The sequence below is a fragment of the Oreochromis aureus genome, linkage group 7, assembly GCF_013358895.1.
Source record: "Oreochromis aureus strain Israel breed Guangdong linkage group 7, ZZ_aureus, whole genome shotgun sequence".
In the NCBI taxonomy this organism is placed as follows: Eukaryota; Metazoa; Chordata; class Actinopteri; order Cichliformes; family Cichlidae; genus Oreochromis; species Oreochromis aureus.
This window is the reverse complement of record NC_052948.1, coordinates 56590276-56607548: the sequence shown is the minus strand read 5'-3', so window position 1 is coordinate 56607548 and position 17273 is coordinate 56590276. Positions and strand designations below refer to the sequence as shown.

General features: G+C 40.9%; 1 protein-coding gene and 1 non-coding gene across 3 annotated transcripts in view; both read left to right on the top strand.

Moving 5' to 3' along the window:
* LOC116329327 (unconventional myosin-XVIIIb) overlaps positions 1 to 10727 on the top strand; it is a 61499-nt gene extending 50772 nt beyond the window's left edge. The window contains exons 42-44 of one of the 2 annotated variants that reach the window (XM_039615567.1): positions 6706 to 6858; positions 7655 to 8580; positions 10563 to 10727. In XM_039615567.1, coding sequence (XP_039471501.1) covers positions 6706 to 6858; positions 7655 to 8558 — 1057 coding nt within the window. In that variant the 3' untranslated portion in view covers positions 8559 to 8580; positions 10563 to 10727. The remainder of the gene's footprint in view (positions 1 to 6705; positions 6859 to 7654; positions 8581 to 10562) is intronic. The other variant, XM_039615568.1, reaches the window with a different exon arrangement.
* Positions 10728 to 13025: 2298 nt separating this feature from the next.
* trnap-ugg lies at positions 13026 to 13097 on the top strand. Its single transcript has one exon. It is a non-coding gene; the product is annotated as a tRNA-Pro (tRNA).
* The last annotated feature ends 4176 nt before the right edge of the window (positions 13098 to 17273 follow it).

Here is a 17273-nt window from a genome sequence, read left to right as displayed (position 1 = left end):
CCCAGCTACCTTCTCCTGCTTATTTATGGGGACACCAAGAAGTTCCTAATGAGATATAATCTCTCCTGCAAATTCTGGTTTCCCCCAGGGTAAGATATGCTCAGAATACCTCACCTATGAGGCGTCTATCTTATTTAGAAGCCCAAAATACCTCATCTGGCTCCTTTTGATATGGAGGAGCAGCGGCTCTACTTCGAGCCTGGTCATAGAAGTCCCTCTTCTATGACCAGGCTCCTCACCCTCTCTCTAAGGGACAGTCCAGGCACTCTTCAAAGGCTACTTGTGTCTGTGATCTCATTCTTTCAGTCACTACCCAAAGGTCATGACCATAGGTGAGCGTAGGAATGTAAATGAACTGGTTATTCGACAACTTTGCTTTTATGCTCAGCTCTCTCTTCACCCCAACAGATTGGTGCAGCATTTGCATCACTGTGGACTACTCTGCTTCCACCTTAGAAGGCACAACTATGGTATTGAGGAGATCCTTCTCACTTTGTGTGTACTTTTCACTGCCTGATTATAGCCTCAGTTGAGGTAAGCAGCATTCCACCAAAGCTGTAGACAGTGTGTGTGGAATTCCTCTTCCTACTCCAGAGTCACCTGATGCTTTACCAGAACCGATTTGAGACCCAACGAAAGTTGGTGACTCCTTTAGCCTGAAACCTCTCTTCATCTGTGGTGTCCACCATCTGGTTCTGGCATTACCACCAGAATCAGTTGTCAGCTCAGCATCTCTCTTCACCCAAGTGCCCAAGATAGATGGCTGCAGATCTGATGTTACAATTATAAAATCAGTCATCATCCTGTAACCTAGGGTGTTCAGATGCCTTATGTGCTTATAAACACCTTTATGCTCTAACATGATGTTCGTCATTGACAAACTGTGGTTAGTACAGAAGTACAATAACAAAACACAAGTCCTCCAGGGTAACAGTATTTCACAGAAAGATTTGTGTATTTGTGTTGTTTTATATTTATGTATACATTTATCCTTATATTTATAACTCTAAATCTATTCCTCTATTCATATCTTTATTTCTGTACTTCATTTTATGCGATTTCTTTGTTGTGCCTTGTATATATGCTTCTATGACAACTAGGGCTGGGCTATATCATACCGTTCACGGTAATACCCGTGTAATTTTGGGCAACGATAGGAAAATGAAATATCGCGATAGAATGTGGGTAAAACGCGCATGCGCAGTGCCTTTGTTTACATACACACATGGCGGCGACGCAGAATGAGAAGAGCGAAAGTGGATCGTTAAATGAAACGGATGAACCAGAATTGGTTTGTAAAAATGCTGCAACTTCAGTGGTGTGGAACTGGTTTAGCTTTCGTCCGTCAGATACACAACAAAGCACTATTTTTGGTAGAGCATGCTAGCGGGCCGTCGTTATTACCGTGTTGTTTGGAAAATACGGCACACTTAAAATCAATCCTTTGAATTTTCTGAAACTCTTATGTATGAATTCTGGTTGTGTTTACTGACCTCGAAACGATTTTATGTGGTACACGGCGCTCGAAAATCTGTCAAATGTTTTAGTACTACTTTGCTAAGCTACGAACCTGCACCGCTTGATGGATTGTCGGAGCATTACGGCTATCGTAGGCAGAAGCCTCGCGGAGTGATACGTACTGTGCTTCAACATAATATTACCGTATTGTGTGTGTATAACCTCTTTTCAAGTTTTGTAGATATTATACATGGTTATGCTGAGGATATGTCGGCCAATTTCCACTGGAAATGCCTTTTGGTTAAACTGTCAGCAAGGAATTTGCATTATACATAGCCAGTCTTGTTAATGATCTGGCTGAGGGGGTTGCAATGGGGACAGAGCATCTCCTCGGTGAACTCCTTACTTGACTCATGCATTTGGCTTGAAGTTTGCCGCTTGTGTTTTCCTTCATCTCCATTGGATTCCTAAACGAGGCTCTTAGGGTCCTGTTAATGTCATAAAACATTCCAGAATACTTGTGCAAGGCATTGAGTCATAGGCTCAAGGCCCCAGGCCTCTGATAGAGGACTTGAGCTCAAGGACCTGTCCCTTAGTTTACAAAAGTTGTGTATTAGCTGTGTATTGAAAGAGACATGGAAATAAAGCATATAAGGAAAAGACAGAGTTTGAACAATTATACAACTCTCTTAGGCAGCTTTCACTACTTTGTTTAAGACATCTTGAGGAATAGTTTTCCAGACATCTTGAAGGAGATTTAAAGCTGTTGTTTGGATTTTGGCTTCCTTTTGTCCATTCTCTGTTGAGATAATCCTATGTTGCTTTAATAATGTTGAAATCTGTGTTCTGGAAGGCCAATCCATGACTGGAAAATGGACTTCCACCTCTCCTAGTCGGCTAAGCTGCAGTCAGTTCTGATGGAAGGCTTGGACCGAGAGGCAGCTCAGCGTCTGCTGGCTCTACAATGATTTGAACTGTGGCTCTGTACATCACATGTACCCGGCCGATTCGGCCTATCGACCAACTGTTCATTTCTTTGCATCCTGGAATCTTGGGCAGGCCCCTTTCCAAGTCCCGGTTGTCCCGCTGTGAGGTAGAGGCAATCCAGCATGCCTATGCTTCGGTAGGAGCTCCTCTCCCCTCAGGTGAGTGGGCCCACTCAACCAGTGAGGGTCCCTCTCTGTCATTTGTGTGGCAGCGACATGGTCCTCAACTACCGCCTTTACGTGGTTTTTCCGCTTGAACGTGGCAGCCAGCCCCTCTTTCAGGGAGTGGGTGCCCATCAGCGGTAGCCGTCATTCCCCAGTCAGCCTAGCAACTTGCGGGCTGACCTTGAGTGACCACTCGGTTGCAATCCTTGCATCTAGTGGGACTCGCTGGGCCCAGTCTTGCATCTGGCAGACTTATGTTTCCGCCCCCCGGCTCGGCCTTTGCGCCTGGCGAGGCGTTGACCGGGGGTGGCATGTATATATATTAGGGGTGGGACTCGAGTAAAACAATTAATCTAATTAATTAAAGGCTTTGTAATTAATTAATCTTGATTAATCACATTTAATCACACAAGAAAATGTGCCCCAAAGCACAAATGTTTTTTTTCCATTTAAAACGGTTTTAGAGGGCGACAGAATCAAATAATAGACATGAATATGAATATTGTAAACTAAAGCTCTTTTAATTTCTGAAAGAAAAAAAAAAGCATTTAAACTGCATTTCAATTCAAGACAGAGAAACAAAAATAATATCCCTGGCCAAAACTGGGAGGACTTAAAAATAAAGTGCTATTTTAAATACTTTAAGTACATTTTCCGAATAGTATTGTCTATAAATAAAAATAATAAAAAATTCTAAATAAAGTGCAGTTTTTCTTGTTAGAAAAATAGGGCAGAAAGATAAAATGTAATTTGACCAGCTTCACCTTTAAACTCTGAGTAACCTTAGCCAAAATTATTTTGTACATTAGGCTAAAACAGTGTGATCATCGAACATTTTAGTGCAAAAAATAACAAACCCATTGGACTCACAATACCTCCATGCTTATTTATTGTCCATCTCTTTCAGCCAGTTACTTAGACAAACTAGCCTGTTCACATTTTCAGAGCTCAAGACAGCTCTCTTTTTTTTTTACTATGTGACCTGCAAGTGAGAACAGTCTGTCACATGGGACAGAAGTGGCAGGACTAATGAAATACTTGCAGGCCAGGACAGACAGCTGTGGGTGGGTGCCTGCTCGACTGGACCACCACTGCAGCTGGCTCGCTGATGGTGGGTTCTGCTCTGTACAAACTCACGGCCCTCTTACACAGGGCTTCCTCATCTGAATCAGAGTCTGAAGACAATGAAGAGAGGAGGAGGCTCTTTGTCTTTGCTGGCGCCTTTGTGGTGGCATCTTTACACTGTTCCTGCAGCAGGGCCTCAAGGCTGGTCCAAATCTCTTCTTGCTCTCCCCTTGCAAGACACTTTAAATTCTTAAAGCTTGGGTCAAGCACAGTAGCTATCTTGAGCCACTGATGGTTGAGTGTAGCTACACATTGGGATAGGTCCTTTGTGAAGGCAGTTTTAAATTTCTCCATGTAGTTTGAGTCATCATCAGAGACCTCCATGGTGTGATGCAGTTGGCAGAAAGAAGTTAAAACAATTGAAAATGAGACATATGTCTCACCTCCAAGAAGCTTAGTCACAAACCTGTAGTATACAGTTCAAGAAAGTAATTATTGATCTACACAATAACTGTCAACTATAGAGCTTGAAGAAACAGTAACAATAAGTTAAAAAATAGTTTTATTTACCTGCATGGCTCAAGGACAGTCACCAGCTTTTGGAGTTTTACCAGCTCTGGTGGAGTTAAAATGACTAGCTTGTGCTTTTGTTTGTCTAAAGCAGCAAAAACTGCCTCTTGATTCTTTAGTAGATGAGAAACCATATCCAGCATTTAATTCCACCCTGTGGAAACATCTTGTATGAGTGGGTGTTTCTGTTGCCCCAGTCTTGTTTCCTCCTGGTGTAATTCCTCTGTATTAGCAGAGCTGTGTTTAAAGTGACCCACTATCTTGCAGCATTTTGCTAATGCATTACTAAAACCACTATCAGCAGGGCTAACAGTGACGGTTGTTTGCAAGATGTGAGCAACACAAGACATGTGTTGGAATGGGAGGTGTCTTGCTGCAGCCACCATGGTTTGTGCACTGTCTGTCCCAATTGTGGTTACCTTTTGTTGAATTCCCCATTCTTCTGCCACAGAGAGAAACTACTCAGCGCAGTTTTCAGCATAGTTTCTGGTGTTTGTCTTCTGCACAGTCAGTGCAAAAGACTGTAGATTCCATGTACCATCTGTGACATCAATAATATGTGCAGTGACTCCGAGATAATTCGAATTACTAACAGAAGTCCAATGATCCCCAGTAAGAGCAACAAAGTTTGTTTTTTGTAATGCATCTAATTTTGCTTGCTTTTCAGTGTCATAAATCTGTTGAATTTTACTTGAATAGTCCTTCGCCATGGCAGTTGGAAAGTTGGATCACCTGACACTAACTGTAGCACATTTTCTAAGCCCCTATCTACTACACTGATAGTGGTCTACAGTCCAGAGCAATCCAATTTGCAATTTGTCCGATGTTGACTTACTAATTTTGGTTCTGCGGCCAGTCATTTCTTCAAGTTTGGGCTGCCGACATCTTTTGTTGGTACTCGAACTGGGACTGATAGTGCTAACAGCTTCCACAGTTTCTGTGCTCGCTGCAGCATGTTTTGGATTTAGATGGTAAGGTTGAAGTGCTTTGGTGGTATGCAAACTCCTTTTTGCACAGTTTGCACAAAACCACACTTTTATCAAGGCTTCAGTTGGGTAGTCCTTTGAAATTAAATTTGCTTCCGATCAGTCCTAGCAACATGCTTTCTTTTGATTCTTCCATTTTTGTAGGCCGCTCAGAGACGCGTTCCGATCAAACTATCACTGGTTTCATGCCTGCACAGCTTGCTTTATACGTAATCTGTGGGGTGTGGCCGGGCTAGTCGGAGTGTCTTAAAGGAGTATCCATACTTCTATGTATCATACATATGGAATATGTAATGGAGTGGAGAGATAGTCTCTCACTCAGAGAACCAAGGTTACAATGTAACCGTACGTTACGTTTGGTGAGTATAGTATTGTTATTGATACTTATAATAGTCAAAAGTATTTAGTTATTCTTCAAGGCAATTGAGATATGAAAGTGTCATGGTGGGCTCTGTGGCAGGCAACGGTAGGACCGAAACACAGGACTCCAAGACGGACTTTTTTTTATTTAGCTGAGAAAGCGAACTAAAAAACAAAGTACAAAGAAACACGAAAAGAAACAAAAGATAAACTAGTACTAAGAAACTGGCAACTCACTGGCAGCTCACGAGAAACACACAGCCAAGCTGGAGAACACAAGAATAAACAGGGCAAGACACACAGGATAACCACGGGATGGAAAACAGGTGGGAACACATCTGGGACTATCAAAATAAAACAGGAAGCAAGAGACACATACTAAGATGCGGACTGACTGAAGACAAGGAACAGAGGAGGAGCAAGATGGCGCGAGAGACACGACAGGGGAACAAATTAATAAACACGGAGACAGAACTTAACATGCACAAGAGACATGACAGACTATCCACGGAACATGGACACAGGGGAAGCAAAAAACAGAACCATGAATAATACTAAATCAAGAAATATAAATAAAAACAGGAAAAAAAACACTGGGTCACCGACCCAGGACCATGACAAATACCACACAAGAAAGGATCACAACAATACGAACCAAAACCAGGGAGTTAACTTTAGAATATTGCTGAATGTCCAAAACATAATCTCTGGGTCTCTGACTCTTCTCTGACAGAAGGGTTTTGTACATGACTACTAACATCCAAAATCCACAGGACACTAACTTAACTGATGGTATGCCTTAGAGCATGTTTTTACCATAGACCAATAAGAATTTTTCATTTCCTTTTGTAAGCATGTAAACAAAAAACAAAGTCCTGTGACAAAGTGCGCCATGAAAGTTTGCAGTGTTCCAATCTTATAAGTCATTACTTGCTGCTCCACCCCTGCTGTAATCCTAGCTTGGCTTACAGTGGAATTATCAGCTGTTTATGGAGCTGCAGTCGCATATTTCCTTTTGTATTGTGCTTGCATGTTTAAAGCAGCTGAAAAGGTAAAGATTTAAGTTCATTCATTTTGGCTGTAGCAGATTTCTGAGGTTTGCTTTGGTCCTGTAGTGACTCTGTGTCCAGTGTCGGCTCTGTTGGGGAAGAAGGCATTCACACATGGTCAGGAGTGTCTAGAGGAGGCTCCCGCAGTGGAAGCTCACTTCACAGCAGCCAGGGGGGGCGTCAGTCTGTTGCTGACACCATCAGCACCTACAGCTTGCGGTAAGTCTTCTAACACAAGGCTAAGTACTTCAAGCTGCAATGATAAATCATTTAGCATACTTTTGATGAGCTAACTAGCTATGATAAGTGTTTCAGGTACTGTGTGACACTACTATTAACTACTATCTTGATGCATGCTCCATTATTCAAGTAAGTAAATCCCAAAAAGTTGAAGTCACTTGGGTGAATGAGGAAACGTTTCTCCCACTGAAGAGTGCTGGTGGTTGTCTGGAGCCTATCCCAGCTGTCTTAGGGTGAGAGGCAGGGTACACCCTGGACAGGTCGCCAGTCTGTCGCAGAGCTAACACATAGACATAGACAGCCATTCGCACTCTCATTCACACCTGCATTCACACCTATGGGCAATTTAGGGTTTCCAATTAACCTATCCCCACTAACTGCACGTCTTATGAAATAACATTTCAATCAAAAATATTATTTCTTACAGTTTGTGGTTAATTGCAAAAAGTACCTTTGAAATCTCCTGATTTGTGCTCTACCACAGAAAATATTTGAATTCTTCAGAATCACAAAGATGATGTGTGGACATTCAGCTTAATGCTTTCACCTTGTGCTCAGAGTTTTTCAAAAAGCAAAAATGTTGAATGGATCAAATTGATTTGTTATAATGCTCAGCCCTGTTTAGGCTGTTTAGTTGGACAGAGAATATTTTTGATAACAAACACCCAATAGGTGAAATGAGACAATATTTAGTTCTAGCCCTAGATATCTGTGTATGTTAGCAAAACATGTGGGCTGGTTTGTGGTTTAAACTGCTTCTTTTATCACTCTCTAGTTCTTGTGTGAATCCTGATGATGAGGGCTCTGAGGCTGGAGGCGTTGCTAGCAGATCTCTTGGTCGAGCCCCATCCTCCACAGCCCTGTCTGAATTGCTGGAAGGACTTCGTAAACGCAGAGCTGGTGGTGATGCAGGAGATGAAACTGGCAGTACCGTCTCTTTGGCAATTTATCAAACAACCGGAGCATCAACTCTCAGACGGAGAGCCTCGGCCCTCTCTCTCAGTCCAGAAGATGTCCAGGAACCCAGACCTGGTCCCAGCATCCTGAAACCATCCTCCCCACTCCTGCCACATTCTACCAAAACTCCCTCTGCAGCTGGAGGCAAAGTCTCTCGCTTTAACTCATCTGATTCTCTCTCATCGCTTCCCTCATTGCCGCACCTCTCCTCACTTGCTGCTCGTCATCATGCTCCCTCCGTCTCCATCCCAGAGGAAGAGAAGTCGCTGCACTCTGTCACAACTCCCATCCAGCGCTCCCCTCTGGCACCACGGCAGTGCATGGTGGGGAGCCTCATTCCAGAGGACGTAGGTGAAGGCTCCCTAGGTTCAGAACCCATGGTCTTCCAAAATCGGCGTCTGCCTGGGGACCGTGACGACGCGGCCTCAGACGTCTTGCCCGCAATCAGGAGAGCTCAGTCAACCAGCAGCCTGGCCAGCTCAATCAGAGGAGGTAGGAGAGCACTAAGCGTCCACTTTGGAGAGCTGCCTCCCTCGAGCCACAGCAGGAAAAGCTCTGAATCTGAGTCCTCTAGCTCAGGTGGATCAGGACGAAGCTCCCAGGGTGGTGGCCCGAGACGCAGGTTTGAGAGGCCGCAGGGTGAGAGATTGGAAGCAGAGGGTAGCGAGGGGGGAGACGTGGCTTTAGTCATGAAGAAATACCTGAAAAAGGAGACTGACTGAAGCAGATGTGCGGCAGTCTCAGGTGTGTAGATGGACAGCTACATATGGGAACTGAGGGAACATTTGAAATAGTAAACATAGTGGTTGCATCACATTGCTTTGATATGAGAGCCCTTTTTTTCCACATGCATGTTAGTCAAATCCATCGTAGAAACCTTTTTAAAGCGGCTCTGTTATGCTTATTTGAAATGTCATTTTATTTTCCTATATTTTATTTTCTGAAAGTAGTTTTTTGTGATTCACAGTTCAAAATAATCCTGTTTTTAGTCTCATACTTGGACTTGGTGCAACCCTTCAGTTAAGAAGCTACGTTAGTTTTTCTTACAGACAGCTGACTGTAAACACCTTACAACCAAAAGATTTGAACAGCAAGCAAGTGGAGCTTCTGAGCAATACATATGTAACAGAAACCTTACTTTTTAACAACACAAACTGTAAATAAAAGATGGACTTGGTCAAAGCGAAGCCTCCTTAACAGTGGTTGCTGCTCATGATCTTGATTTATGGAGCCACAAGTTGCCAAATGTGTATAATATTGGATGCTGCGTGCATAAACTGTATTGCTACATGCACAAACACAGACAACTTCTAACTAACGCTAATTAAGAAAATGCTACAATGTTTCCCAGCAAACCTCAAGACCAGTTTTCTTCAAGGAAGGTTTTTAATGAAACAGTAGGTCACATTTTTTATTGAAAATGCACCACTGAGCAGAAGCATACTACACAGAAGCATAGCAGACAGCTGTCAGGTACAGATTCCTGTGACTCAAAGCCACTGTGCCCCTAACATTGTAGCCCACTTCATTTCAGTACCAAGCAGAAAAAATAAGACATGCTTTTTTTTAACGTTAAATAATAGCGTAACTAGCAGTACATTTTGTGCTGTGTTGTATGCATCAATGTTAGTAAATCAGTTTGTGTGTTTTATTTAAATAGTCTACTCCTATATTTTGTATTTTTTGAAAGGAACTCCCAGAAATACATTTACAGGGTCAGTTACAAACACCTCTTTCACAAAATCTTGTCACTGTGCTCTCTTTCTAAATACTGACAATACTTCTTTTAGACCAGTTTGTGGTGCCACAGTTGGTTAGTAAATCTAGCCCTAAAATGGTAAATGTGGCAACGATTACAGCTGCTGACAGCTGCTAAATACCTGTTTAGTAGGTGTCAGTGTGAAACTGTGTCAGGTGCCAAGATGACAAAAATTGTGGCATTGTGAAAGGTTTGAACTAGTACATACATGTTATAGCTGTCTTTACATTTCTGCTCAGCTTTGGTGAATTGTAATGTGAGGTTCAGCACATTGTACTTTGTACAGGGAAAGCATAGTAGCTAAACATGGTGACAGCTGTGGGCAGAGTTTAATGTGTTTGACTTGGACTCGGATGAGGTGAACAGAAACATCACCAAGTGAACGATGTTGCTCTAAACTGCAGGATGGGACTATACCAACTTCAAATGTGACAAACGTGTCATTATAAAATGACACATGACATTTCTTTTTGCAGATCCAACATTAAGATGCCTCTGGCATTTGTATGCACTTGCACATAATTGCTGTCTTGAGAAACATGCAGGTTTTTATGAGTTTTCATAGAAGTGCCCTAAGAATAAAATATGCTCTTAACTTCCAAGGTCATTATCAGGGAACCGGGCCTCCATTATTTCAGATGTGATTTCATACTGGCACCACAGAGGAAAACCTACTAGACATTGTCATTAATTTCATCTTATTGCTCTGAAAATTGTAAAACAGTAACATCATTTTCTTTCAAATGAGAGCTCCCTGTGGGAAGTGGGCGTAGCATGACTCATAAATATCTGAGCTTATAGTATTTTTAGTCCCATTTCAACTTCAGAGGCGGTTGATAACTACAGACCCAGATAGTGTATGTGTTACATGTTACTCTTTGTTTCACATCATTTTTGCTATTCTGACCATCTTGTCTTTGATTTTTTTTCTATTGTCCTGTCATCCTCTTCATGTGTCCACATCCAGCAGAGATCTTCAGAGATGGCGATTGTTCCTCCCACCGCAACACAGAAGCTTTTTCACTCTTCATATGGAAATTCACAAGTCACCAAAAATACATTTGTTCAATTTTTGATCACTGTCTGTATTTAAAATAAGCAGTTTATATATGAATAAAGAAAATGAAATGAACAGTTTGCTTTGTGACTTTACTCTTTGTGCGTCATTTCTTCAATAAATTCCTTTTTTTAAATTATTAAATTATATTGTTTTAGTCTTGTGTTGAAAAATTAAATCACAGATGTGGATGTGGTGCTTTGAAAATCTTTCCAAAAAAGGAGGATTTGGTGCTGCACAACAAGTTGCAGTGGAATTGTAATTTCACTGTGGTGTGGTCCAGAACAACTGAAACCAAAACAAGTACTGTATTGGCAAGACAATTGACCTTCTGACACACGCTACCTTTTAAGTCCATGCTCGGTATTAACCCCGTGCTCTGCTTAGAAATTTTTCTTCGTTCAGTGTAAAGCAGTGCAGCATGTTTCCTGTCACTCCACTCTTAGATTGCAAAGTGTTTTCTTCCTGTTTTTACTTTCTTGCTCCCACCTCAAACACATATAACCAGTCTGATGCTGGTTGTAGTGGTAGCTTTTCGTTTACTTGGATTTAATGCTGTGTGAATACCATAGATTCTATATAAAAAATGCGATAACCCCCTTGACAATGTCCATTGGTTTCTTGGGTGGAGTGTTATCGATTAATTCTAACAGGTTTGTTAAAGAAATTGTATCCATACACTGTGTGTAGCTGTGATGAGTAAGGAGAAAGTTGTGTATTTTTTCATCAAAACAGATGAATTATAAAAATGCATTTGTTCAGAGATGCATCGTGTTGACTCTGAATTTTCATGATGACTCATATAACAGGCACACAATTTTTATTCAAGTTTTTCTTTATTGAAACATTGAATAGTTATTTTACTAATAACCATAGATCTAACCACCTACCATTGTTCTTGCTAGTCTTTTTGCAAACACTTAGGATTTGTAAATAAATATATAAACTTATTAGACTAAAGGCTTAAAGGAAACTGCAAGAAATACTTGAGGTGCCGCAACAGACAGGTATTGATGTGTGATGTGTGCCTGTGATTTCCAGGTCCAGGGCAGGAAAAAAGAGTGATGGCATAGAGTTAATCTGCTGCTCAGCTGCTAAACTTAAATAGCAGCATTATTGACAGTTGAGACTTCCAAACTTAACACCTTGGCATGAACTGAAGCTCTAATTTGGACATACTAGGGAACATTAAGGCACAATGAGCGTGCATACAGAGCCAGTTAGACGACAACGACGTGACGGAACAGAGGAAGACTGATGACTTAAATACACAGGATAATGAGAGGATGGGTAACAGATGGAAACAGAGCTGGAACAAATCTGACCAACGGAACAGAGGAAGCAAAACTAAATATGCCGCACATGAAACAAGGTACTGTGAAAATAAATCAGGAAACACTAAGGGAACTAAACCAGAACCACAAGAGATAAATACAATAATCAGAAAACACATAAATGTAGGAAAAGTATACTAGGAAACATAATTCACTGTAGGAATACTACAATAATGATTAACCAAGATTCCAAAGTTCACAAACACAAAACTCTGGGTTAAAGACCCCAAACCATGAGTTAGACCCTTTAGATTTACACAAAATGACAGCAACAACCTTAACTGTTTTATAAGATAATATTTCATATCAGCTACTTATCGCAACAATCTAGGTGAAATGCTGCTACTGAAACAATAGAAAAGTTCACTGACTTTCTAAACTCAACTGATTAGATTTGGCTAAACAAAGTACACACAAGAACACTCTTAGTTTCTCTTTTGACTCCCAGACTCCCTTCCCAGACGCCTTAACGCCCACTCACATCCTGGGCCTTTGACCTCAGGAAATCACATGATAGGGTGGGGCTAGGTTTCACAATGAGCTCACCAGAGACCGTACAACTATTTTCTCACCTTGGCTCATGTGATTAGGTAGAGGATCAATAGGGGTCCATTGTCCCTCTTGGAGGGATACTCCCACAGGTCTTAAATCTGGGACTCTCCACCATTTGACTCTAGAACTGAAGAAGCTTCTCTGATGAGAGGTGAAACGTCTTCAAGCAACTTAAAGAAGTCCAGATGCTTTTTTCTTTTCGAGTTCCTTAGACTACGATGACCTGGATGACTGAGAATCTTCACAGACATGGAACAGAGACACAAACAGAAGTATTGAAGAACAAATGCTTATGTTGCCACACCCCTCTTTTCTCGTTACAACCTCCCCAAAGTGTGCAGCTTTGCTTTCTGGCCCAGAACGTATTGAATCTCTTGTTTTAGCCTGGCTTGGACTTTCTGCCTAGTTTTCACTGAGTCCAACACCCCCCGTGGTTTGCTGCTGAACAGCAACTCAACCAAATAGCAACTCAACCAAATAGCAACTTGGCTCATTGGTCTAGGGGTATGATTCTCGCTTTGGGTGCGAGAGGTCCCGGGTTCAAATCCCGGACGAGCCCAAGTTTTTTTTCCCCCAGGCGCTGGATTGGTAGCGGCCCACTGCTTCACTGAGTGGATGGGTTAAATGCAGAGGACTAGAAAATTTCCCAAGTGTGGAACTATAAGGGTTTTAAAGGGAGAAAATCCCATGATGGGCTGGGGCACCTCCCGCACTGCAAACAACAGAGGATGTAACCAGTGATCCCAATTGCGTTCATCCTTTGTGATAAAGTCTGATTCAGTTTCTCCGCCAGCCAGTCAGTCTGAGGGTGGCAGATGCTGTTACGAACAAATCTAATGCCCAATAATTCATACAGCTCTTTAAGTGTGCAAGACATGAACGATGTGCTCTGGTCAGTCATTATCTCTTTCTGGATGCCAACTCATAGATGACCTGAAACAGCGCCTGCACCGCACTCTTTGCTGAAGTGGTCTGCAGCGGCACTGCCACCGGATATCACGTTGCATAATCCATCAGAATTAATACAAAGTGATATCCACGTGCTCGCCGGTGAAATGGCACAATGAGGTCCATGCCAATGCACTAAAACCGGACATCCATTAATGGTAACAGGCATAAAAGCACTTTTGGAATGGCTGGTTAACCAGCTGACACTCACCACCGGCGCATATCGGCGCGGATGCCTGGCCAATAAAATCAGGCCATTATTCACTCCAGAGTTGTCATTTCCCATATGCACTGCCATAGGGTTATAAGATAAGATAAACCTTTATTAGTCCCACATGTGGGAAATGTTTTGGTCACAGCAAAAACTACAAGTTAAGAGCAGTAAAAATTAGAATAGAATAGAATAAGATAAAACAGACTAAAATACGATATGCAATAGAATCAGTACTATACAAATAGAATAAAATACTGTGCAAAATAGAATAAAATACTTTGTTATATTGGGAAAATTGCACTTGGCACTATTGCACATCAGAAGGATAGGGCAAAAGTTACTATTGTGTATTAGATGTGTGTGTGTGTGTCTGTTTGCACGTGTGTGGTCATCTGTAGAGACCATGTTGCAGAGTCTGACAGCAGCAGGGAGGAAAGACCTGCGAAATCTCTCTGTCCCACATCGTGGGAGCCGCAGCCTGCAACTGAAGGAGCTGCTCAGTGCTGTCAGAGTCTCCTGCATGGGGTGGGAGAGCTTTTCCAACAGGGATGGCAGCTCAGCCACCATTCTCCTGTCACTCACCACCTCGACTGGGTCCAGAGGGCATCCTAGAACAGAGCTGGCCCTGCGGATCAGCCTGTTCAGTCTCTTCCTGTCTCCAGCAAAGATGCTGCCACCCCAGCAGACGATACTGTAAAAAATGGCCGAGGCCACCACAGAGTCATAGAAGGTCTTCAGGAGTGGGCCCTTGACTCCAAAAGATCTGAGCCTCTGCAGCAGGTACAGCCTACTCTGCCCTTTCCTGTAGAGGACATCTGAATTGTGAGTCCAGTCCACTTTGTTGTTCAGATGAACATCAAGATACCTGTAGCTATCCACAGCCTCAATGTCCATACCTTGGATGTTTAGTGGTTGCAGTGGAGCATGTTTGTGTCTGATATATATATGTTGCTGTTAGAATAGAATAGAATAGAATAGAATAGAATTCAACTTTATTGTCATTGCACATGTCACAGGTACAGGGCAACGAAATGCAGTTTGCATCCATCCAGAAAGTGCTTTAGTCGTGATATAGATATATTACAATATAAATTAGCAATAATAGAGATGTGTAAGTATATTACAGAAATGGGTCTATTATGGTATGTTATAATGTACACAGTGTGAAGTATGCTATGAATATTCTATAACTATAAGTATGTACAGGCTGTAGTGAGTACAAGCTATGTACAGGCTATGAACAGGATATAAATATGAAATAAAAACTATACAGAAATCTGAGATATACAGCTATACAGAATGTGAACTATGTAAGTTATAAACAGTTGTGGGATTAAAAATTATCGTATGTACAGAATGATTATCTACACAGAACTATACAGTAGTGGTAAAGTGCTAGTGGTTGTGGGTGTGTGTATGTTCAGTCCATGAGTTTAACATGGGTCAGATGTCAGGAGGCAGAGTTCATATATAATAATAATAATAATAATAATAATAATAATAATGATAATATGAAAATCATTTCCTGGCAGCTTTAATGATCCACAGCCATAATGATCCACTTGGGATAATAAATCTGTTGGGCATTTTTCTTGGCCTTCAGACAATAATTCTGATTGCTAGAACACACCTTCAGAGTTCACTATCATTCTGATAGAATAGATAACATTCAAGAACTTTGACTCAAATCGTGTCAAAGATCTTGTCACGGAACTAACAGTGAGTTACAAAAACTTAACTGACACTTAAATTCAAGGTTTTGTGCAGGTTATAGCCTTTCCAGGTTATCTACCGTATAGTGTTTTGTTAAATGTATGTGAGCGGATTTGGGAAATGCATTTTCAGCAGTGCAATTCATTTCAAAGCACTCAATTATTGTAATCTCATTCCATTACAATGTAACGGTAACAGAAATTGTACTGTAGTAAACTAAGTAATCACATTAGAGATCTCCAAAAGTTGAATCTGTTCATCTGGATGTAGCGTTTTGTGGGAGAAACGTTTCGTCACTCATCCAAGTGACTTCTTCAGTCTCAGCTGACTGCAGGTTTCCCCAAACCTTATAAACAGTACATTTGCATAATGACTGAAACCAGCCCACTGAAGGAACAATGGGCTGTGAGGTCAGTTCCTTCAGTGACGAAACGTTTCTCCCACAAAACGCTACGTCCAGATGAACAGATTCAACTTTTGGAGATTTACTTTCCTGGATGATTGAGAATGCATCAAGACACATTAGAGATGCTAATCACACAATTATGCTCTTACTTAAGTGAGCTACATAAGTTCTTCACCTACCTCTATGATGAGTAAAAACAAATGCACGCTTGTGAGACAGTTGCCTGACCTCAATTGGAAAAAACAAAAAACCGACTGCTGCAGGCCAGTAGTTAAATACAGAATATATGTATATATATATATATATATATATATATATATACATACACACACACACACACACACACACACACACACACACACATATATCTATCTATCTATCTATCTATCTATCTATCTATCTATCTATCTATCTATCTATCTATCTATCTATCTATCTATATATATATATATATATATATATATATATATATATATATATATATATATATATATATATGTGTGTGTATATATATATATATATATATATATATATATATATATATATATATATATATATATATATATATATATATATATATATATATATATATACATAAGGGAAGTAAAGGAATGTTTTGGGTGTTGTGGAGCAAATATGAGGGCTCATTGGTTAATTTTATGGAAGCACAGTGCTCAGTGTGTAACTTGTCCTGCTCAGTGACCTAAAACATCGATTTTGTGGACAGAACATACTGTAGGATGAGTGATGTATGAAGTATGAGCTCCACAAATAATAGGAGCATGATGTTGTTTATCTTTTCCTTTTGTTGTTGGGTCTTGTTGTGTTTTTGTGCTTGTCAGCAGTTATTCTGATTATGCTTGTCAGATATGCACTGCTTCTTCAGGACCCAAGTCACCCAAGAAATTAGGGTTATACAGCACTAATTTGTTGAGCAAATTGCCTTTTTGTGAATCACACAAGGTTGGCTTTAACAAAGAAGGTGGTGTGTATTTTTCTTCAATAAATATTGGATATTGGAAAGATATTGGAATCAATTATGTCTTGGTAGAGCCTGCACCTCTCTGTTGATACCCATATGGAGCTCACAAGTGCTCAGAAATAATTTCAACTTTAAAATCGACTAATTTTGGCGAACAGCTCCAGTGTAGGGTTTCATTCAACATTAGTTTAACCCTTACTTAGAGGAGTAAGTAAGGGTTAAAGGGCTTAACAAAAAGCAAACAAAGAAAAGCAAACAAAAAACAAAAACAAAAGCATTTATGTGAACATGGTTAGGTACAAGAACTGGACTGAAAATGAGTGAACAAGCAGCCAAATAAAAACTTTGAAAGACCTTCAGAAAGCTTTTCAGAAAGAACTATTGTTCAAGACCACTTTAAAAATTCCTTTAAAAGTCTGGCTTGGAAACAAAATATGAAGAAATAATAGGTGGCTCAAGATTTTTGCGTTGT